This window comes from Lampetra fluviatilis, chromosome 40 (genome assembly GCF_964198595.1).
Source record: "Lampetra fluviatilis chromosome 40, kcLamFluv1.1, whole genome shotgun sequence".
In the NCBI taxonomy this organism is placed as follows: domain Eukaryota; kingdom Metazoa; phylum Chordata; class Hyperoartia; order Petromyzontiformes; family Petromyzontidae; genus Lampetra; species Lampetra fluviatilis.
The window spans coordinates 9,916,531-9,939,784 of record NC_136314.1 but is presented as its reverse complement, the minus strand read 5'-3'; the positions used below and the strand labels follow the sequence as shown (position 1 = coordinate 9,939,784).

General features: G+C 55.7%; 1 protein-coding gene across 1 annotated transcript in view; it reads right to left on the bottom strand.

The window, feature by feature from the left end:
* LOC144946265 (metabotropic glutamate receptor 2-like) overlaps nucleotides 1-23,254 on the bottom strand; it is a 92,567-nt gene that overhangs the window by 25,158 nt on the left and 44,155 nt on the right. Inside the window, 1 exon segment of the mRNA XM_078875158.1 lies at nucleotides 7,860-8,720. Within this exon segment, the coding sequence (XP_078731284.1) occupies nucleotides 7,860-8,684 (825 nt within the window). The 5' untranslated portion in view covers nucleotides 8,685-8,720.

The following is a 23,254-nucleotide window of genomic DNA, read 5'->3' as shown; positions in this document are numbered from 1 at the left end:
GACACGAGGTGGAGACAGGGGAGACACGAGGTAGAGACAGGGGAGACACGAGGTGGAGACAGGGGAGACACGAGGTGGAGACAGGGGAGACACGAGTTGGAGACAGGGGAGACACCAGGTGGAGACAGGGGAGACACGAGGAGGGGACAGTGGAGACACGAGGTGGAGACAGGGGAGACACGAGGAGGAGACAGGGGAGACATGAGGTGGAGACAGGGGAGGCACGAGGTGGAGACAGGGGAGACACGAGGAGGAGACAGGGGTGACACGAGGTGGAGACAGGGGAGACACGAGGTGGAGACAGGGGAGATACGAGGAGGAGACAGGGGTGACACGAGGTGGAGACAGGGGAGACACGAGGGGGGAACAGGGGAGACACGAGGTGGAGACAAGGGAGACACGAGGAGGAGACAGGGGAGACACGAGGTGGAGACAGGGGAGACACGAGGAGGAGACAGGGGTGACACGAGGTGGAGACAGGGGAGACACGAGGGGGGGACAGGGGAGACACGAGGAGGAGACAGAGGAGACACGAGGAGGAGACAGGGGAGACACGAAGTGGAGACAGGGGAGACACGAGGTGGAGACAGGGGAGACACGAGGAGGAGACAGGGGAGACACGAGGTGGGGACAGGGGAGACACGAGGTGGAGACAGGGGAGACACGAGGAGGAGACAGGGGTGACACGAGGTGGAGACAGGGGAGACACGAGGGGGGGACACGGGAGACACGAGGTGGAGACAGGGGAGACACGAGGTGGAGACAGGGGAGACACGAGGAGGGGACAGGGGAGACACGAGGAGGGGACAGGGGAGACACGAGGTGGAGACAGGGGAGACACGAGGTGGAGACAGGGGAGACACGAGGTGGAGACAGGGGAGACACGAGTTGGAGACAGGGGAGACACCAGGTGGAGACAGGGGAGACACGAGGAGGGGACAGTGGAGACACGAGGTGGAGACAGGGGAGACACGAGGAGGAGACAGGGGAGGCACGAGGTGGAGACAGGGGAGGCACGAGGTGGAGACAGGGGAGACACGAGGAGGAGACAGGGGTGACACGAGGTGGAGACAGGGGAGACACGAGGTGGAAACAGGGGAGACACGAGGAGGAGACAGGGGTGACACGAGGTGGAGACAGGGGAGACACGAGGGGGGGACAGGGGAGACACGAGGTGGAGACAGGGGAGACACGAGGAGGAGACAGGGGAGACACGAGGTGGAGACAGGGGAGACACGAGGAGGAGACAGGGGTGACACGAGGTGGAGACAGGGGAGACACGAGGGGGGGACAGGGGAGACACGAGGAGGAGACAGGGGAGACACGAGGAGGAGACAGGGGAGACACGAGGTGGAGACAGGGGAGACACGAGGTGGAGACAGGGGAGACACGAGGAGGAGACAGGGGAGACACGAGGTGGAGACAGGGGAGACACGAGGTGGAGACAGGGGAGACACGAGGAGGAGACAGGGGAGACACGAGGTGGGGACAGGGGAGACACGAGGTGGAGACAGGGGAGACACGAGGAGGAGACAGGGGTGACACGAGGTGGAGACAGGGGAGACACGAGAGGGGGACAGGGGAGACACGAGGTGGAGACAGGGGAGACACGAGGAGGAGACAGGGGAGACACGAGGTGGAGACAGTGGAGACACGAGGAGGAGACAGGGGTGACACGAAGTGGAGACAGGGAGACACGAGGGGGGGACAGGGGAGACACGAGGTGGAGACAGGGGAGACACGAGGAGGAGACAGGGGAGACACGAGGAGGAGACAGGGGAGACACGAGGTGGAGACAGGGGAGACACGAGGTGGAGACAGGGGAGACACAAGGAGGAGACAGGGGAGACACGAGGTGGGGACAGGGGAGACACGAGGTGGGGACAGGGGAGACACGAGGTGGAGACAGGGGAGACACGAGGTGGAGACAGGGGAGACACGAGGTGGAGACAGGGGAGACACGAGGAGGAGACAGGGGAGACACGAGGAGGGGACAGGGGAGACACTAGGAGGGGACAGGGGAGACACGAGGAGGAGACAGGGGAGACACGAGGTGGAGACAGGGGAGACACGAGGAGACAGGGGAGACACGAGGTGGAGACAGGGGAGACACGAGGTGGAGACAGGGGAGACACGAGGTGGAGACAGGGGAGACACGAGGTGGAGACAGGGGAGACACAAGGAGGGGACAGGGGAGACACAAGGAGGAGACAGGGGAGACACGAGATGGAGACAGTGGAAACACGAGGTGGAGACAGGGGAGACACGAGGTGGAGACAGGGGAGACACGAGGAGGAGACAGGGGAGACACGAGGTGGAGACAGGGGAGACACGAGGTGGTGACAGGGGAGACACAAGGAGAGGACAGGGGAGACACGAGGTGGAGACAGGGGAGACACGAGGAGGGGACAGGGGAGACACGAGGAGGGGACAGGGGAGACAAGAGGAGAGGACAGGGGAGACACGAGGGGGAGACAGGGGAGACACGAGGTGGAGACAGGGGAGACACGAAGTGGAGACAGGGGAGACACGAGGAGGAGACATGGGAGACACGAGGTGGAGACAGGGGAGACACGAGGTGGAGACAGTGGAGACACAAGGAGGAGACAGGGGAGACACGAGGTGGGGACAGGGGAGACACGAGGTGGGGACAGGGGAGACACGAGGTGGAGACAGGGGAGACACGAGGTGGAGACAGGGGAGACACGAGGTGGAGACAGGGGAGACACGAGGTGGAGACAGGGGAGACACGAGGTGGAGACAGGGGAGACACAAGGAGGGGACAGGGGAGACACAAGGAGGAGACAGGGGAGACACGAGATGGAGACAGTGGAGACACGAGGTGGAGACAGGGGAGACACGAGGTGGAGACAGGGGAGACATGAGGAGGAGACAGGGGAGACACGAGGTGGAGACAGGGGAGACACGAGGTGGAAACAGGGGAGACACAAGGAGGGGACAGGGGAGACACGAGGTGGAGACAGGGGAGACACGAGGGGGAGACAGGGGAGACACGAGGGGGAGACAGGGGAGACACGAGGAGGAGACAGGGGAGACACGGGGAGGAGACAAGAGAGACACGAGGTGGAGACAAGGGAGACACGAGGGGGAGACAGGGGAGACACGAGGAGGAGACAGGGGAGACACGAGGAGGAGACAGGGGAGACACGAGGTGGAGACAGGGGAGACACGAGGAGGGGACAAGGGAGACACGAGGGGGAGACAGGGGAGACACGAGGAGGAGACAGGGGAGACACGAGGAGGAGACAGGGGAGACACGAGGTGGAGACAGGGGAGACACGAGGAGGGGACAGGGGAGACACGAGGTGGAGACAGGGGAGACACGAGGTGGTGGAGACAGGGGAGACACGAGGAGGGGACAGGGGAGACACGAGATGGAGACAGGGGAGACACGAGGTGGAGACAGGGGAGACACGAGATGGAGACAGGGGAGACACGAGGTGGAGACAGGGGAGACACGAGGAGGGGACAGGGGAGACACGAGATGGAGACAGGGGAGACACGAGGTGGTGGAGACAGGGGAGACACGAGGAGGGGACAGGGGAGACATGAGGTGGAGACAGGGGAGACACGAGGTGGTGGAGACAGGGGAGACACGAGGAGGGGACAGGGGAGACACGAGATGGAGACAGGGGAGACACGAGGTGGAGACAGGGGAGACACGAGATGGAGACAGGGGAGACACGAGGTGGAGACAGGGGAGACACGAGGAGGGGACAGGGGAGACACGAGATGGAGACAGGGGAGACACGAGGTGGTGGAGACAGGGGAGACACGAGGAGGAGACAGGGGAGACACGAGGAGGAGACAGGGGAGACACGAGGAGGGGACAGGGGAGACACGAGGTGGAGACAGGGGAGACACGAGGTGGAGACAGGGGAGACACGAGGAGAGGACAGGGGAGACACGAGGTGGAGACAGGGGAGACACGAGGTGGAGACAGGGGAGACACGAGGTGGAGACAGGGGAGACACGAGGAGGAGACATGGGAGACACGAGGTGGAGACAGGGGAGACACGAGGTGGAGACAGTGGAGACACGAGGTGGAGACAGGGGAGACACGAGGTGGAGACAGGGGAGACACAAGGAGGAGACAGGGGAGACACGAGGACGAGATAGGGGGGACACGAGGAGACAGGGGAGACACGAGGAAGAGACAGGGGAGACACGAGGTGGAGACAGGGGAGACACGAGGTGGAGACAGGGGAGACACAAGGAGGAGACAGGGGAGACATGAGATGGAGACAGGGGGACACGAGGAGGGGACAGGGGGAGACACGAGGTGGAGACAGGGGAGACACGAGGAGGAGACAGGGGAGACACGAGGTGGAGACAGGGGAGACACGAGGTGGAGACAGGGGAGACACGAGGTGGAGACAGGGGAGACACGAGGTGGAGACAGGGGAGACACGAGGGGGAGACAGGGGAGACACGAGGAGGGCGGCACACTGAGACGTGGAGAGGCGCTGTGGCGTGAAGCCGAGTGAAGTTGTCCAGCAACACCGCTGTGGAACGCAACAAACGCCACAACACGGACATCCGCAGCATGGCATCACGCGGCATGGGATATCCAGTCGCATCAGCATCATGTCGAAATCATCATTGAGCTGTGGTGGGAATCGGCATAGTCACCAGTGACCTTCAAAGAGAGCCATAGACTCACACAGAGATCCATAAACTCACATAGAGACCCACAGACTCACACAGAGTTCCATAGACTCACACAGAGATCTATAGACTCACAGAGATCTATAGACTCACACAGAGACCCATAGACTCACACAGAGACCCATAGACTCACACAGAGACCCATAGACTCACACAGAGACCCATAGACTCACACAGAGACCCATAGACTCACACAGAGATCCGTAGACTCACACAGAGACCAGTAGACTCACACAGAGACCCATAGACTCACACAGAGACCCGTAGACTCACACGGAGATCCATAGACTCACGCAGAGACCCGTAGACTCACACAGAGACCCGTAGACTCACACAAAGACCCATAGACTCACATAGAGACCCGTAGACTCACACAGAGATCCATAGACTCACGCAGAGACCCGTAGACTCACACAGAGACCCGTAGACTCACGCAGAGACCCATAGCCTCACACAGAGACCCATAGACTCACACAGAGACCCATAGACTCACAGGGAGATGAGTGCATCTCTAAAGAGCGCTCTGCCTCCCGCCGTAGCGAGGGTGAAAGGGAATCTCAAAGAGGCGGTGCTGGTCGTGGCTCCGCTGCTGCGGCTGCCTGCATTTATCCAGCGCTGGTGAGGCAGCAGCGAGAGTTGGTGGATCACGCAGTGAGTGTCGTAACACTCCCTCCCAGTCGGTTGGCGTTCAGGAGGAGCCGTACGCTGGCTCGGCAGGAGAAGGTGGAACGGCGCGTTTTGGTAAAATTCCGGACCCTCCCCGTTTCGGACTAGCACGGGTCTCAAGTTGGGGTAGTGGGGGGGGGTCTCTGGGTGGGGCAGTGGGGGGAGGGGTTTCTGGTGGATGGACACCACCCTCACCACAACAACAACCGCCATTCGCCACGAAGTGGCGGTGACGTCACCACGAAGCTTGTGCCAGGCTCTGCGCATCTTGAGGCCACGTGAAGTGTCGACCTCCCGCTGGCACCCAGGTGCCACGGGTCGACTGGCTGAGATGAGTGGCCGATGCACCACCTGTGCCCCCTACTGTGCCAACTTGATGTGCTTTAGCCACCTGGCGCTCTGCTTATTTTTGTGAGAATCTCTCCTTGGCCTCCTTTTCTGCTTGCTGGAGGGCGACTGCCTCCAACTTCCCAGTAGCATTCTTCACGAGCCTCCTCCACAGAGGCCGATCTTGACACCGCTGGTACCAGTCATCGGCAAGTCCACTCATCTCCACATCCTCCTGTACTCCATCTCCTCTCTAGCCTGTACCACGCCCATTTAGCCCCCTCTATCTAGCTGAACAATAGCTGTTTAGGTATGCGGTGGCTGGGCATGCGGGCGACATGACCCAGCCAACGCAGCCTTCCCTGCCGGAGGATCTTACCGATGGGACTTTGTCCAGATCTTTCAAGGATTTGTGAGCTCCTCACACAATCCAGCCTGGTTAAACCCAGGATGGATCGTAGGCAAGCCAGCCTAAATGTTTCAAACCGGCGAAGATGTTCCATTAGGGGGTTCCACATTTTGCAAGCGTAGAGAATGGATGGAATCACTGTGGCCGAAAGACCCAAAGCTTCGTGTGGAGCGACAGACCAGGTAGCTTCCACACCGCATTACGCAACAGATGAAAATATAATGCTACTCGACTGATTCGGAGTGAGACTTTTGCTGTCAAACTGGAGCCGGTCATGAGCACACTGCCCAGATATGTGAAACTCTCCACTCTCTCCACAACTGTGCCATGACCAATTAGGCGTTGTGTGGGTGGAGTGTCCGATGGTATAAAATACCCAGGCAGGTGCTTAATTTTGGTGGGGCTGATGGTAAGTCCCCACCTCTTAGTGGCACGCTCCAAGTTTAGCAGCAGCACCTCCAACACCACCTCTGAATGAGCAGCAATTACCAGATCATCGGCATACGTAACATGGTTGACCAATAGGGAGCCATCCCTTGACCATACCCGGGCATCGATCAGCCTTCCATTGTATCTGTCCCAGATGGAAATTCTTCCGATATAGCCATTGAAGGCCTCACGAACTACGTGGTCGAAATATATGTTAAATAATTGTGGGAGCCAGAGGACATCCCTGTCGCACACCAAGGTGAACAGGGATTGGCTCCGACTCCCTGCCACGTAGTTTTGCCCGGACCAGCTCACCATCATGAAGCTCCTTAATGATCGTGAGCAGAGAGTCAGGGACTCCGAAAGCATGCAGAACCCATAGCCCAGGACTACTCATAGTACCATAGGCATTTACCAGGTCAATAAAGCAGAAATGTAGGTATTGTTGGAATTCTCTACACCTCTGCTATAGCAGAGAGACAGAAAATATGGCGTCTGTACAGGACCTCCCTTTCCTTAAACCACATTGGGACTCCGCAGGCCTCTCCTCAGCGTGCCTGGCAAGGCGATGTTTAATATTCCTTGCCAGGACCTTTCCCGGCATACTGAGGAGTGAGATGCCCCTGTAGTTGTTACAGTCTGTAACAACTACAGGGGGACCACCAGGGCATCCTTTCAATCCTGCAGAACCCATCCAGTGGCCCAGACTGCTGTAATGATGTCATGTAGGGTAGTCTGTGCACGCACGCCACCCTCCCTCAGCATTTCAGCTTGGGAGATCATCTATGTCCGGTGCCTTTCCTGGTCTCAGACTCTGGATTGCCTTCAGTACTACCTCAACAGATGGCACCTCAGCCAGCCACTCACAGGGGGTGGCTTCTTCCAATATTTGATGCACCACAGCCTTAGCACGGTCCCACGATGTTTGCAGGCTGAGGGATTTCCCCTCCCCCAGGACCTCACAGGAATGCTCAGAAAATCTGCAAATCTGTTCCTGGGGGTCGGATATTGGATCACCGTTCTTTCCCCTAATGATGGTTATAGTTCTGGAGCTGCAAGTTATTTTATTGATGAAATTAAAGAGCTATTTGTGATTGCGTGCTACTGAGGCAGACTCCATCTTCTCAGCAACCCATGACCACCACCCATCCTTGCAGCGCCTCATGGCTCTCCGAACCTCTGAGCGAAGGCTGCGGTAAGCCTCTCACCACCACCACTTCACCACCCTCACCCTGCCGCTCACCTGCTCGAGTGTATACCTCACCAAACTCACCGTCACCTCTCCGCTCACCTGCTCGAGCGCGTACCTCACCGCACCACCCCTCACCCCTCCGCTCACCTGCTCGAGTGCGTACGTGTCCGTGAGGCAAGAGTCGAGGACACGCGCCCCCAGGCGCACGCCGGGCAGCACGCGGGCGCTGCGGTTGATGTCGTCGATGGCGAACATCATCGCCTCCATCCTCTGGATGCCGCGGCCGAAGCTGATGGGGCCGCAGTCTCCGCCGCCGGTGCCGCCGGGGCCCCCGCCGGGGCCCCTCTCGTGGACGGGGAAGATCCCCCCCAGGATGAGCTCCCCCTCGATCCTCGCCACCTTCTTGCTGGACAAAGCGGACGAGGCGGATTCACCGCCCACGCCCGACGTCATCTTTGCGCCGGCCCCGGCGGTGGCCCTGGCGGCACCGGTGGCACCGAGGGCGGTGGCCCTGGTGGCACCTGTGGTGGCCCTCCCGGCACCGGGGGCGGTGGCCCTCCCGGCACTGGCGGTGGCCCTCCCGGCACCGGCAACCCCGGCGGTGGCCCTGGCGGCACCGGCGGCACCGGGGGCGGTGGCCCTGGTGGCACCGGCGGTGGCCCTCCCGGCACCGGCGGCCGCGGCGGTGGCTCTGGCAGCACCGGCGGCCGCCCGGGCGGCACCGGCGGTGGCGCCGGTGGCGGCGGTGGTGGATCCGGCGGTCCGGGCGGCGGCAGCAAACCCGCACGGCGAGCTCAAGGTGAGCAGGGTGAGGGTCATGGTGAGCAGGCTCGTGGTGAGCGCCGAGGTTGTGGTGCCGGTGTTGCTGGTGGTGGTGGTGTGTGCGGATGCGTCGGGGATTCCCCCGATCTGGAGGTGGTAGATCAGCATCGTCATCACCATCGTCGTCGTGGTCGTGGTGGTGGTCGTCATCGTCCCGGCGCCTGGACAGCGTCCGCTGAGGCCCACCTGCGAAGGCAGCGGTCGTCTGATTGACGGAGCGAGCAGGCGAGCGAGCGAGCGATCGATGGCTTTGATTGGTTGGTTGGTGGGCAATTACTTGAAGTGATTGACTGCTCAGTTGATTGGCCGCGATTATCGTGAGTCGATGAGACTGCTGCTCATCATAGAGGTTGCTGGGTTAGATCGCGTGAATATAATTAGTAAGGGTTTGACACGTAAACAAACACATGCCAATTAGTTCTGCACTGCACCGGCTGTGCGTTGGAGAGTAAACAAACCACAACAGTTACTATTCGAGGCGACAGCCACAGAGTTGCGGCGAAATCCTCCTCCTGTGTCGGTCTTAAATAGAGAGCTGGGTAAAGTGAAATGTCCGTCACTTGTGAAGCCAATCAGGTGCGAAGGCCAGACTGCTGCTGCTACGTTGGCAAGTGGTGCACGAGCACCAACAACAAACAACAACAAACAATAACAAACAACAACAAACAGCAGCAGCAGCAACACGACCCAAAGCTAAGGACGCGACAGTCGGAAGGGCCGCATTTTCTCGAGCCTCGGGTGGTGCCCAACGACACCACGGCGGCCGCTCGCGTTCAGTTCTGCCGAGCTGTTGGTCTCGATAAGGCCGAGATGGAGCGTACGTACGGTGCTGCTGAGGCTGCTGCACTCACCTGTGTGTGTGTTGTTGTTGGAGGGGAGAGCGGTGGGGAAACGGTTAGCACTGCGCTGAGTACGAACCCGGTGACCCGAGTTTCGATTCCCGCTCTCGGCCACCAACACAGGTGACGATTGTCTGAACCGGTTTTGGGCCCTCGCCTAGGTCGACTCAGCCTCAAATGAGTACCTGGTCCGGTGCGCAGTAAACATCACCACTCGGGAGACAAAGACGGCCGGGCGCGGTGGTGGCCACCCACCCCCGTTTCGTATGCCATGGAGGCCCTCATAGGCGCTGGTAGTCGCGAACATCACTTGCCACCACAGCCTGCGCGGGCTACACGGGGGACCTTTGCCTTTGTGCTGTTCGGCAGGTGGCCCCGTTCTCCTGCAGAGTGGCCTGGCCGAGGCCACCAGTTGACTAGCGACGTGGTAAACAAACCAGCCACACACTGCATGTGTGGCTGGTTGTTTAGAAAATCATTATTTTATACCCGTAACCACCAGAAAAAAGTTACAATAATAATAACGACGCTCGTAATTCCCACTTGGAAGATTTTTTTTCTCCCGAAATTGGGGGTTGCTGGTCGTTCCGGTGAATGATGGTGAAGTGTCATCATCGGGCGAGGAGAGAAATCACGGATAATGATGCAGCCCCATCCCCCAATCTTCTCCGCTGGCTGCATGGCTACGTCTCATCTCTCTCTCTTGCCTCTCTCTCACCCCTCTCTCTCTCTCCCTTGCCTCTATTCTCTGTCTCACCTCTCTCTCACCTCTCTTTTTTACGATCAGAGGAAACAAGAAGATGCTCGGTCTAGTCGGAACTTTGCTTCGTTCATCATTTCGTTTTTTTTTCAATGCTTTGCTTTATGTGCCCCCCCCCCTTTTTTAAATGAAAGATTTCACTGAAGATTTCACGCTCTGCTCTCCTCCTTCTTACCCCTTCCCTCTCTCTCTACCCCCTCTCTCTACCCCCTCTCTCTACCCCTCCCCTCTCTCTCTACCCCCTCTCTCCCTACTCGATGTCTATGTTCCCCCTGTTTCCTATGTAATAGATATCATTTATTTACTTTTACTACGACAAGTGCTGCATCTGCACCCAGCCCTTCTCGCAGTCCTACGGCCTCTGACAGGTAGCTCATATCTGCATTCAGAGCTCCCCGTCATCTGACACCGAGCACACGGCCTCCTCCAGCGCCCACTGCTCCTTGAAGGCCGGCACGGCGTGGGTCAGACGCGCATGACGGAATTCCAGCCACACCCTGGCTCCGACCAGAGCGCGGAAGATGCCCAAGCTGCTGGCCGGACGTTTCCCCTCCAGGGCCACCTTCCTCGCCCTTTGTATGGCGAGCTTGGCGTAACCGACGAGCACGTTGACCAGCCCCTGAAGATGTTGGGGTCCGTCGCCCTTTGGGTATCCAAAGATGAGGACCGTTGGGGAGAAGTGGAGGCTGAATCTTAGGAGGATGTTTCTCAGGACCTTGAACGCCAAGTCCAGGCTCTTGGACTCCACGTATCGGTGCGCCACCGTCTCCACTTTATCGCAGGACCGGCACTCCGGGGACGTGTAGGTGACGCGCGTCAGGAGGCGTTTGTGTTGACGGTGCCGTGGGCTCTCTCTTGCCTCTCTCTCACCGCTCTCTCTTTATACCTTGATTCTCTCCCCTCTCTCACTTATCTCTTTACCTTGCCTCTCTCTCTTACTGGCCTCTCTCCTCCCTCTCACCTCTCTTTTTTTCCGATCAGAGGAAGCAAGAAGATGCTCGGTGTAGTCGGCACTTTGATTCGTTCATCATTTTTTTTTCAATGCTATGCTTTATGTGCCCCCCCCCTCTCTCTATCCCTCGCCTCTCTCTCATTTCCCTCTCTCTCTCTCCCCTCTCTCTCACCTCTCGCTCACCTCTCCCTCTCCCTTGCCTCTCCCGCCCTCTCCTCCCTCTGTCTCTTGGAGAGAGAGAGAGCACTGGGCACTCCTTGGGACGAGAGAGGCCTCCGACGAGGAGGAGGATCTCTCTCCGCTGATTCCGCAGCGTCGCTTTGGAGTTGTTCGGGGCCGGGCGTCGGGTTTCTTTGGGAGTCACGGCTCGCAACACACCCCCCCCCACCCACATTTTTGTAGTAAATATAATATAGGGTGTGTGTGCATGCGTGTGTGTGTGTGCATGCGTGTGTGTGTGCGTGTGCATGCGTGCGTGTGTGTGTACGTGTGTGCGCGTGTGTGTGTGCGCGTGTGTGTGTACAGGTGCGAGTGTGTGTACGTGTGTGCGTGCGTGCATGTGTGTGTGTGTACGTGTGCGTACGGGGGATCTTCATCTTTGTACGTGTGTGTGTGTATGTGTGCGTGTGCGTTACTTAACAAAAAAGAATCAGTGCCCCAGTGAATTTTGGTTTGAAAATTATTAAAGATCGCGGGGCGTCTCACCGGAGCCCCCTCGGCGACGATGACAACTACAGAGAGACAGGGAGAGCGAGGGTGGAGGTGGAGATGGGGAGGGGGGAGGCGGGGGGTTGCTGGGGGAGACTTTTCGCTGGGAATTTCCTCGAACCCGTAATGTGGAGTGGCTGTGATCGAACGGTGACGGCGATCGACGGAGCACGTCGAGGTCACGCGGTCGTACGGAGGTCACGCAAGGCACGTGCCCCCCACCATGCACCGCCACCGCACACCCCCCCCCAACCCCACAGTTCACCTCCCACGCCCCCCGCACCGCTCACTCACCCCCCACCAACCCCCCCCCCCACCACTCACCCCTCCCCCCACCGCTCACCCGCCCCCCCCACCACCACTCACACCCCCCCCACCACTCACCCCTCCCCACCACCGCTCATCCGCCCCCCCCCACCACCGCTCACCCCCACCTACCGCTCACCCCCCACACTGCTCACCCCTCCCCACCACCGCTCACCCACCCACCACTCCCCCCCCCCCCCCACCGACCACTATAATCGATGACCCCTGTACATGAAGCAGTCTCCCTCCGTCACCTCATTCCGCTCCTCTCTTAAATCCTCAACCTCTCCTCCATCGCCCGTTCCCTTCCCTCCCCTCGCCCCTCCACTCCGTCACATCCCTCCCCCGTAGCCCTCTCGTGACATCCCCACGTGTGCCCCCTGATGCGGTCACTCGTTCCTCGGCCCTTGCGCACTGCCCTTGCCAAATACATCACTCCGTTGGAAATGCGTGAGTCAAAGAGCTTTATAGCTCAACGGATTCCTCGTGGCTCAACGGATTGCAAATCGGAAGTGACCAGTTAAGGAAGACGAACGAGTTAAAGTGTCTGCGTGCAACAACAATGTGGTGCTGATGGGTCACTAGAAGGAGAGGTGAGAACAAGAACAACGGCTGGGTGGCTGGAATGGCGAGAGATGACCCGTGTGGTGTGCGATAAGAGGGTCCCGGTTTGGTTGGAGGCAAAAGTGTGTAGTGTATAGTGTAGTGTATAGTGTAGTGTATAGTAGTGTATAGTGTAGTGTATAGTGTAGTGTATAGTGTAGTGTAGTAGTATATAGCGTAGTGAGTATATAGTTCAAGACAGTGGTGAGGCCGGTGCTGTTGTATGGGGCCGAGTGCTGCTGGGGCACAATAAAGAGGGAGGACCAAGCTACGAGAGTCACAGAGATGAGGATGTTGCGGTGGATGCTGGGTTCAACAAAGGAAGGTAATGGTGATAAATGGAGTGAGAGGAAGACTCAAGGTGGTAGAAATCACAGAGAAGATGGGAGAGAGAAAAGGCTCTGGTGTGGTTCGGTCAAGATGGAGAGACAGCAGGCAAATTACGTGGGTCAGAAGGTGCAAGTGATACAAGGAGAAGGAAATAGATCAAGAGGAAGGCAGAAGAAGAGGTGAGGGAGGGGGCGATGCGGTGCGATCGGACACAGTGGCTCGAGGAGCGGAAAGAGAGATGGCGCAGGACAAAGCAGCGTGGTGGAGGTTGGCTAGGGCAGCGGAACACCCAGCATGACAAACGCGTGGAAGCAGAAAAGGATTCCTCAGGGTATAAACACTGATTCTGATTGTGTCACCGCTGCCAAACTAACGATGGAAAGCGTCTTGAGCTAAGGCGCTCTACATCATTAGACCTCCTTTGCCTCCTTTGCCAGCACCTATTATTATATTTTCGTACTGGCAAAGGAGGTCTAATGATGTAGATGCTTACCCGAGCCCTCATTACTTTGACAGTGCATTGTCTTTGAGCTGTACGCCTTTTGGCATCATCTGGTCGAGCACAAATTGAGACGAGGCTCAAAAGAAAGCTGTCTCTGCTGTAGACCAATCAGTTTCAAGGACAATGCATTTATTATCAGAGTGTGTTTTTTGTTTGCATTTTGACTGCAAATATTGTGGTTAATGCAGACATGAATCCTTGTAAAAAGAAATTCAGTTTGTTGTCAAAAAAGGGGAAAACCCCTATTACTAAGGCACTCTTTAAATATAAAATAAGAAAATACAAAAAGAGTAATGCCCAGGTGCCTAGTCACCTTGTGGTGTACATTGACAGCTACCACTGGGGTGCCCTAGGCAAGACCACGCAGCAATCATCGCCCCCTACTGGCTAGATGTTAACTACCTCGCCTGGTATACAGGAGGTCGTGGGTTCAATCCCGACCCTGACGCCTGCTGCTCTATATTTGGAGTTTGCGTGTCTCTCTCTCCCCACAGTGGCATGGATTTTTCTCCCGGTCCTCCGGGTTTTCCCTCCACATTTAGAATCAACGTCACGCGTTTAAGAGTATTTGGCTGCTATAAATGTCCACGTGATGATGATGGCAAGAAGCCCACGTCGTTGAGCTCTCATTTGTGCTAGACAGGTCGTTTCTGAAAAAGAGCTGCGTAGCTCAGTGGGGCCTTACCTGTTAACGTAAAAAAACTAGTAATAAATTGTATTTAAATAGACTAATGCCCATTTGTAGGCCACGCACCCAGTGGCCCTTGTAGCGCACAGGGACAGCTGCGCTGTTAAAACACAGAGAGGGCGACTCAGAGAGAGAGAGGGCGACTCAGAGAGAGAGGGCGACTCAGAGAGAGAGGGCGACTCAGAGAGAGAGAGGACGACTCAGAGAGAGAGGACGACTCAGAGAGAGAGGGCGACTCAGAGAGAGAGAGCGACTCAGAGAGAGAGAGGACGACTCAGAGAGAGAGGGCGACTCAGAGAGAGAGGACGACTCAGAGAGAGAGGACGACTCAGAGAGAGAGGGCGACTCAGAGAGAGAGAGGGCGACTCAGAGAGAGAGGACGACTCAGAGAGAGAGGACGACTCAGAGAGAGAGGACGACTCAGAGAGAGAGGGCGACTCAGAGAGAGGGCGACTCAGAGAGAGAGGGCGACTCAGAGAGAAAGAGGACGACTCAGAGAGAGAGGACGACTCAGAGAGAGAGGGCGACTCAGAGAGAGAGGACGACTCAGAGAGAGAGGACGACTCAGAGAGAGAGGACGACTCAGAGAGAGAGGACGACTCAGAGAGAGAGAGGGCGACTCAGAGAGAGAGGGCGACTCAGAGAGAGAGAGGACGACTCAGAGAGAGAGGACGACTCAGAGAGAGAGGGCGACTCAGAGAGAGAGAGCGACTCAGAGAGAGAGGGCGACTCAGAGAGAGAGAGCGACTCAGAGAGAGAGAGGACGACTCAGAGAGAGAGGACGACTCAGAGAGAGAGGACGACTCAGAGAGAGAGGACGACTCAGAGAGAGAGAGGGCGACTCAGAGAGAGAGGACGACTCAGAGAGAGAGGGCGACTCAGAGAGAGAGAGCGACTCAGAGAGAGAGAGGACGACTCAGAGAGAGAGGACGACTCAGAGAGAGAGGGCGACTCAGAGAGAGAGAGGACGACTCAGAGAGAGAGGACGACTCAGAGAGAGAGGGCGACTCAGAGAGAGAGAGCGACTCAGAGAGAGAGGGCGACTCAGAGAGAGAGAGCGACTCAGAGAGAGAGAGGACGACTCAGAGAGAGAGGACGACTCAGAGAGAGAGGACGACTCAGAGAGAGAGGACGACTCAGAGAGAGAGAGGGCGACTCAGAGAGAGAGGGCGACTCAGAGAGAGAGGACGACTCAGAGAGAGAGGACGACTCAGAGAGAGAGGGCGACTCAGAGAGAGAGAGGGCGACTCAGAGAGAGAGGACGACTCAGAGAGAGAGGACGACTCAGAGAGAGAGGACGACTCAGAGAGAGAGAGAGGGCGACTCAGAGAGAGAGAGCGACTCAGAGAGAGAGGACGACTCAGAGAGAGAGGACGACTCAGAGAGAGAGGACGACTCAGAGAGAGAGGACGACTCAGAGAGAGAGAGGGCGACTCAGAGAGAGAGAGCGACTCAGAGAGAGAGGACGACTCAGAGAGAGAGGTGAGATTCAAAAAGAGAGAGAGCGACTCAGAGAGAGAGGACGACTCAGAGAGAGAGGTGAGATTCAAAAAGAGAGAGAGCGACTCAGAGAGAGAGGACGACTCAGAGAGAGAGGTGAGATTCAAAAAGAGAGAGAGCGACTCAGAGAGAGAGGACGACTCAGAGAGAGAGGTGAGATTCAAAGAGAGAGAGCGACTCAGAGAGAGAGGACGACTCAGAGAGAGAGGTGAGATTCAAAAAGAGAGAGAGCGACTCAGAGAGAGAGGACGATTCAGAGGCACCAGGAGGAGGAAGAACCACAGACGAGGAGTGGGAAGGCAGCAGCAGCCACGCGGTGACGAGCAGCCAGTGCTACCCAACGATTTTATTAATTACCCCTCTTATCCAGGTCTGGTGTTATCCCGAGCTTCCATAACTGCCCTCATCCTCCACATCTTCCCCAAGACTGTTGAGCCAAATCCGATAACGGACGAGCTCTCTCTCTCTCTCCTTCTCTCTCCTCTCTCTCTATTTCACTTTCTCACACTCTCTCTCTCACTCACTTTCTCTCTATCTCACCTTGCCTGGCTAACAAGCGCCACGACCTCGCCAACTTCGTCTGCGCTCAAGCGAAGATGGCGGTGTACAAGACGAGAAAATAAATGCTGGAAGGTGACACTGACGGCTGCTCTGTGCTTCCAGTTTTCAGGGGCCTGCTCAAGGCGCGGCTCCGGCTGGAGCACGCGTACCACACACATGTCGGTGATGTGCAGCGCGTCTTCTTCGAACGCTGGGGGGCCAGAAAAGCCCCTCTCTGTACCAGCGTGGACGCCACCCTCGTGTTCACCTTCTGAAGCGCTCGCTCGTCACCGTGGCGTGCGCGATGACTACCACAACCACGTGACTTTTATTTCGTGTTGTGCGCGGCGTATTTAGCGCCACAGCGCGTGGATTTATAGCGCTTATATTTGTTGCTGGTGACTTTGTATTTTGTATCGAAATCGCATCCAGTGCTGTTGCTGCTGGCGGCAATAAAAGGTGTCTAAAAAGTCAAAAGTCTAACTCTCTCTCTCTCTGTGCAGGCTGGGAAGAGAGTGTGTCTATCGTAGTCCAAGCGTTCCCATTACCTGCTAGTGAGGGCCTAGTTTTTCATATGCATCGTTGACTCACCTGAGAGAGTGTTTGTACTTCCCGGCGACCTCTTTCACTCTCCGAGCTCCATCGAGTGCTCATCATCTCTCCTCCAGCACTGTGAGTGCCTCCAACAACACAGGGTCGTGCTGTCTCCCACCTCTGTACCCCTTCCTCCTCTTAACATACTCGTTACTCGGCAGGCCTATGGCCTGCTCATAACCCTAGCTCTCACCACCATTCCTCCCCCCTCTATTACATCCTTCCTATTTTCTGCTTCATTGCAGACAATACAATCACTCCTCTTTCTCACTCCTCTCCTCTCTGCTCCTTCTCACCTTTTCCTTTCATTGCTGTTGTTTCCGTGCCCCTGCAGCACCCATCACTCAGAGGGACGCTCGTGACTCAGTGGCTGCCTGCCAAAGGCAGCTTCAGCTCCCACCAGCTATGGTGGGACAACACAAAGGCGCAGGTCAGGGCTCTCTGTCAGCAGTTCATGAGCCAGCATGCCGCCGCCAAGAACGAGGTGGCGTGCCAACTGCAGAACGAGCTGCTGGCGCTAGAGGCGGAGCTGAGCTCATCCCACGACACACAACAGGGTGAGACGCGACTGGAGAAGCAGCGGCTTTTCAGGTCCATCACGGACGAGCAGGTACATCATGCTTTTTGTGCAAAAGATGCAGCACCTGTCGCAGATTGACTCTCCCTCTAAGTTTTTCTTCCGCTTAAACAAAGCACCAGCCAACACCAACAACATTTCCAGATCGCCAAGACCACCAGGGATTTCTACTCGCTACTTTTCGCCGCCGAAACCAAACACGACAAGGCTGTTCAGGAGCTACTGGACGGGGGCCTTGCCTCAGGAGTCCCTGAGCGGGATCGTCTGGACAGCCCCATCACCATGCAGGAGCTCCACATCGCTGGAAATGGCTCGCAGCTGGTAAAGCCCCGGGGATTGACGGCCTGCCGGTTGAGTTTCACGTGGCCTTCTGGGATGAGCTTGGCCCTCCACTACTGCCACTGTTGACAGAGAGCCTGCAGAAGGGTGAGAGCTGCAGGAAAGCAGTGGCCTCGCTGCTATCCAAGAAGGGGGACCTGCGCCTCATCGAGAATTGGTACGTCCATCGAGAATTGATACGTCCATCGAGAATTGGTGACCCAATTCTCGATGAACGTACCAGTAGAATTTCCATCTGGTAGGGGTGCGGTTAAGGGATGGCTCCCTACTGATTAACCATGTTATGTATGCTGATGATCTGGTGGTTGCTGCTCACTCTGAGAAGTAGTTGGAGGCGCTACTGCTGAACCTGGGGCATGCTACTCAGAGATGGGGGCCTTACCATCAGTCCCACAAAAACAAAGCATTTTCCTGGGTATTTTGTACCATCAAATACTCCATTCCCTCCGCTCTCCATGAGTGATGGGGCAGTTTTGGAGAGAGTATAGACGTTTCTGTAGCTGGGCAGTGCGCTTCAGAGCACAATATGGTTTGGCAGTGGAGGTCTCAGCCGGGCGGCATTAACTTTTCATCAGCAGCACAACGTTGCGTGGAATCCACCTGGCCTGTCGCTCCAGGCGAAGCTGCGGGTATTCTCAGGCACAGTTATGCCCTCCCTTCTCTATGCTTGCGAAACACGGTTCGAAACTCTTCAGGCTGGCTTGCCTACGATTCATCCTGAATTTAACCAGACTGTATTACGTGGGATCACAGATCATTTGAAAGATCTGGACACCTTCCAATTAATGATCTCTTCCAGCAGGCGAGGCTGCATTGGCTGGGTGTTGTCGCCCACATGCCCAGCCACCGCGTGTGCAAGCAACTTCTGTTTGACCGAATAGAGGGGGCTAAACGGGCACGGCAAGGGCTCGAGAAGAGGTGCAGTGATGCGGTACGGGAGGATGTGGAGCTGAGTGAAAAATTGGTGCCAGCGATGTTGGAGGCAGACCGCCTCCAACAACAGCGGAGGGCAGAAGAGCGATTTCTGCTCACGGCCAACACCAGTGACGATTACCTGAACCGGTTCTGGGCCTCCGCCTCAAATGAGTACATGGTGCGATGAGTAAACATCACCACTTGGGAGACAAAGGCGGCCAGGCGTGGTGCTGGCCACGCAACCCCCGCCTCGTCTGCCACAGTGCCGACCTTCAGAGGCGCTGCTCGTTAACAGCATCTTTGTATCTTTGGGAGTTTTCAAGCACTGCTCCCCAGATTTTGATGCCGGTAACAATTCTTCGTCTTATCTTTTTCAGATGATCCCCCCCCCCTCTGCTTTCCCTCCAACTACCATGCCCCCTCTCCCCCCCACTAAGTCGGCTTTTGTTTTGACATCGTGCATTGTGCTTCAAACGCGGTGTCACCACATATTGATCCATCAACATAAAAGCAGAGAATTGATGTTCGTATTGAAATCTGGTTTCAAGAGCGGAGGGGGAAAGCGGCCACTGCGGTGGTGGCAATGGGACATTGAGCTGCGCACTGGGCTCGCAATCTACGGTGGCGATGAGATGTTAACTCCCTCGCCTGGTATGCAGGAGGTCGTGCTTTCGATCCTGATCCTGGCCCTGACGCCTGCTGTATATTTGGAGTTTGCGTGTCTCTCTCTCTCTCCCTGTGGTTGCGTGGATTTTTCTCTGGGTGCTCCGGTTTTTCCCCTGCGCATTTACAATCAACATCACTCGTTTAGAATATTTGGCCACTGCTATAAATTTCCACGTGATGATGCAGATGATATGGCCACTTCGTTGAACTGTCATTTGTGATGGCCAGGTCGCTTCTGAAAAATAACTCCATAGCTCAGTGGGACCTTACCTGGAAAAAAATAGCTTAAATAGCTCAAGTTTAGTTTTAGTTGAATCCAGGAGCTCACCGGTTTTATTCCATCTCCCGGCGCGGCAGCAGAAACAATGGGGGCAGGCATCTTAAATCCTCCTCCACCGCCACCCCTGTCCACCCAGCAGGTGCGTGAATGCGTTCACGACAGTCTGTCAGCGATCGGCAGGATCGCCCCGTGTGGTGGGGTACAGCGTGGGTGACTGCCACCCCTGCCGAGACGCCTTGTGGCCCACAGAATGGAAGAGTAGGACAAATTCTGTCTTCACAAGTGGGGAAGCGACGGTGGCAGTGAGTGAGTCTCTCCGTCGGTGCCGTGTCGGGGCACATCGTCACTTTGAGGTTCACATCGCTGGGATTGTTTGGCTTGGGGGGTTTCAAATTACGGAAGAAGAAGACGCAAGCAGCAGAAGGTGGGAGAAGACAGAAGAAGACAGAAGTAGGCGGAAGAATGAGACAGAAGAAGGCAGAGCAAGGCAGAAGAAGAAGGCGGAGGAAGAAGGCAGAAGAATGAGATGGAAGAAGAAGGCTCACCTGATCGAGTCGCTCACCTTTCTCACGAGATGCTGCGACAACAAGGTAATACCGATCGCATTTACACTCACATCTGCTGCTGTCACTTCTAACGCTAAATAGATCTTGTTCAAAGCCAGCCTATCGCTAATCTCAGAGAGGATAAGACTGCTCCGTTTTGAACTTGATAATTTAGACAAATGTCTCTCAAAATCACACTTAGCATTAACAGATAAAATGTCCACATCTGATTGGGACCTTGTAGATAACATGACTGTTTCTTCTGCCGCGACAACGTCAACCAAATGTAAAGTTAACCTGATTGCTAAATTCAACATTCTGTCAAAAAAGAAGCCAGATCCACACGTTAAAAAGTTACATGTTAACAAGATTGTCATCAATCTTGTTAACATGTAACTAGCTAGAGGGCTGAACTTTGCAGTCACCCCCAAACACATCCCAGTGGATGATATCATTGCCCAGGTTGACGTAGCCCTCAAAGGTTTAGGTCACATCCCAGCCGACGTGGCAAGATCTGAAATCGCCGCCATCCTCATAAATGCTAAGAAACCCATTAGTAACATCAGCAGGGACGAGCACTCTGAACTCGCTCAATTGAAAAAGAGAGGTGACATTGTCATTCTTTCAGCCGACAAGGGCAATGCCACGGTCATCATGGATAAAACCACATACAACAACAAAATCCAGGACATTCTTAATAATGGCAGTTATACTAATGTAATAAAGGACTTCGCCACGCACTGCTTGGTCTCCGTCACTCTTTATTCGGGTTGACACCCGCACCCCGCTGGTCCCGACACCGGACTAGCTGCTCCTCGCGAGGCGCCCCTCACGCGCTCTCTCGTCAGTCTTTCGTGCTTCCCCCGCTCCGCACACCGCTGGCCGACGGTGTGCTGAAGCTCCTGCAGCCACGTGGCTGATGGCGCGGATTCCCTCCGGCCACCCAATGTGGTCCAGCTTCTTCACTCCAACAACTGACCCGGAGCCCTTCCGCGCTCCCACCTATATCCCCTTCACCACGTGACCCTGTCTCCTCCCTCTCACCACGCCCTTCTGCACCTTCCAGATCTGGCCTCCCCATCGCGCCCTGCTGGCTCCGCCCCTAGGTTCCGCCCCCACTCACCTCGCTTCCGATTGGACCCGAGGTGAGCGGCGGACCTTCACATACGCCCCCATACTGGCTCTGCCCCCCAATACCCCGGGCCGTATGATTGGCCCAAAGGCCAGCAGCGAACCCCGCTTATGCTCGCATTACACTAAAATCAACAAAGATCCTACCAACCACCTGGCTACAAAAAAACAACAATATCATCACTAATTCGACTTTTTTAATCGAAACGAACACGCAGCTCTCTCTAAAACCTTCGGCTGCTAGACCACCCAGAGTTGATGGTCTTCCAACTATCTATAAACAAGGTACTCCACTCCGTCCTATCGTTTCTACCATCAACTCACATACCTACAAACTGGCCCGATTTCTGTCTGAGACCCTGCTTCCATTCACGGGAAAGACCACCTCAGCAGTACTTAATTCAGCTCACTTGGTTTATCTAATCAAGGACATTTCACTGTCTCCAGATGATTTTCTTATCAGCTTCGATGTCGTCTCTCTGTTCACTAAGGTACCTGTACCTGACACCATAGCAATCGTTGAAGACTTGGTCCAATAGGGACTTAATCCTGATGTACCAACTTTGGTGAGGCACTGCCTTACCAACATTTACTTCATCTGGAATGGTACATTCTACAAACAAAATGAAGGTACACCTATGGGTTCTCCCTTACCACCAGTGGTAGCGAAAGTTTTCATGAAGAAACTTGAAACATGCCATCCTGACATCCACCCTACGTCCTTCCCTGTGGAAGAGATACGTAGATGACACTTTCGTCATCTGACCACATGGCCAGCCAGCACTGAACAAGTTTTTCAACCACATCAATTCCATACACCCATCCATCATATTACCCATGGAAGTGGAAAATTAAGGAAAGCTACCATTACTTGATGTTTGGATCGAGAAGAGGCCTGATGGCTCGTTGGGACATTCCATCTACAGGAAAGTCACCCACACGGATTCCTATTTAAAGCCTGACTCCCACCACCATCCGGCCCAGAAGAACTCCCTCATCAAAACACTACACCATAGGGCCCGCTGCATCTTCAACCAGCGCCACCTAGCCAGTGAACTGGAGCACGTACACCAAGCCCTCAAGATCAATGGATACTCAGACCACACAATCCGCAAAGCTGTAGCCCCTGTAACCATCTGAGGACCAAATCAAAACCATCACATTGCCATACATTGTAGGTGTTACCAAAAATATTTCCAAAATCTTAAACACAAGATCCAGGTACGATTCAATACAGTACATAACATCCGTGATCTGATCCCATCTGTGAAGGATGTCATTCCTGACATGCAATACCCTAGTGTCTACAAACTAAGTTGTGTCTGCGGCAGCAGTTACATTGGGGAAACGAAACGACATGTCTCGGACCGTGTTCGCGAACACAAGGCAGATTTGAAACACGACAGAACCAATACCTCTGCAGTGGCTGATCATTGTTATAATGCAGTGTGCTCGCACAATATTGTTTTTTTCCGAGACCCAGCTACTCTGCAAACCTTCGGGCTACCATCAAAGATTTGTCCATGAAGCCATCCAGATATATAAACATGGAGACAAATTCAACCGAGAAGATGGGTATAAGCTGAGCAATCACTGGAAGGACGTTATTAACCAAGCAAAGTCGTAACTTGCTGTGGTGCTTCCATTCTTCCCTGACGTTTGGCTGTTATCTCCGACTCTCTGAGTTGCATTGCCCTGTTAGGTGCCTCTGCATTAACGGGCTGGGGTCTCACTAACATGGCCACCTCTGCTCCCTTAGCCTCGATGTACCGATGGTTCTGGCTTTGTGTTGTCTTACTGGCGCGACCACCGTTGCGGTGGTTCTCTTGCGTGGAGGCGCTTGCCTCACAGCGCAGTTGGCAGCGCCGCAGCTTGTGTTACACATAAACGTGACTTTAACTTACTAATCCCCCTAATCTCCCTGTCTAATCTCTCCCATCATCAT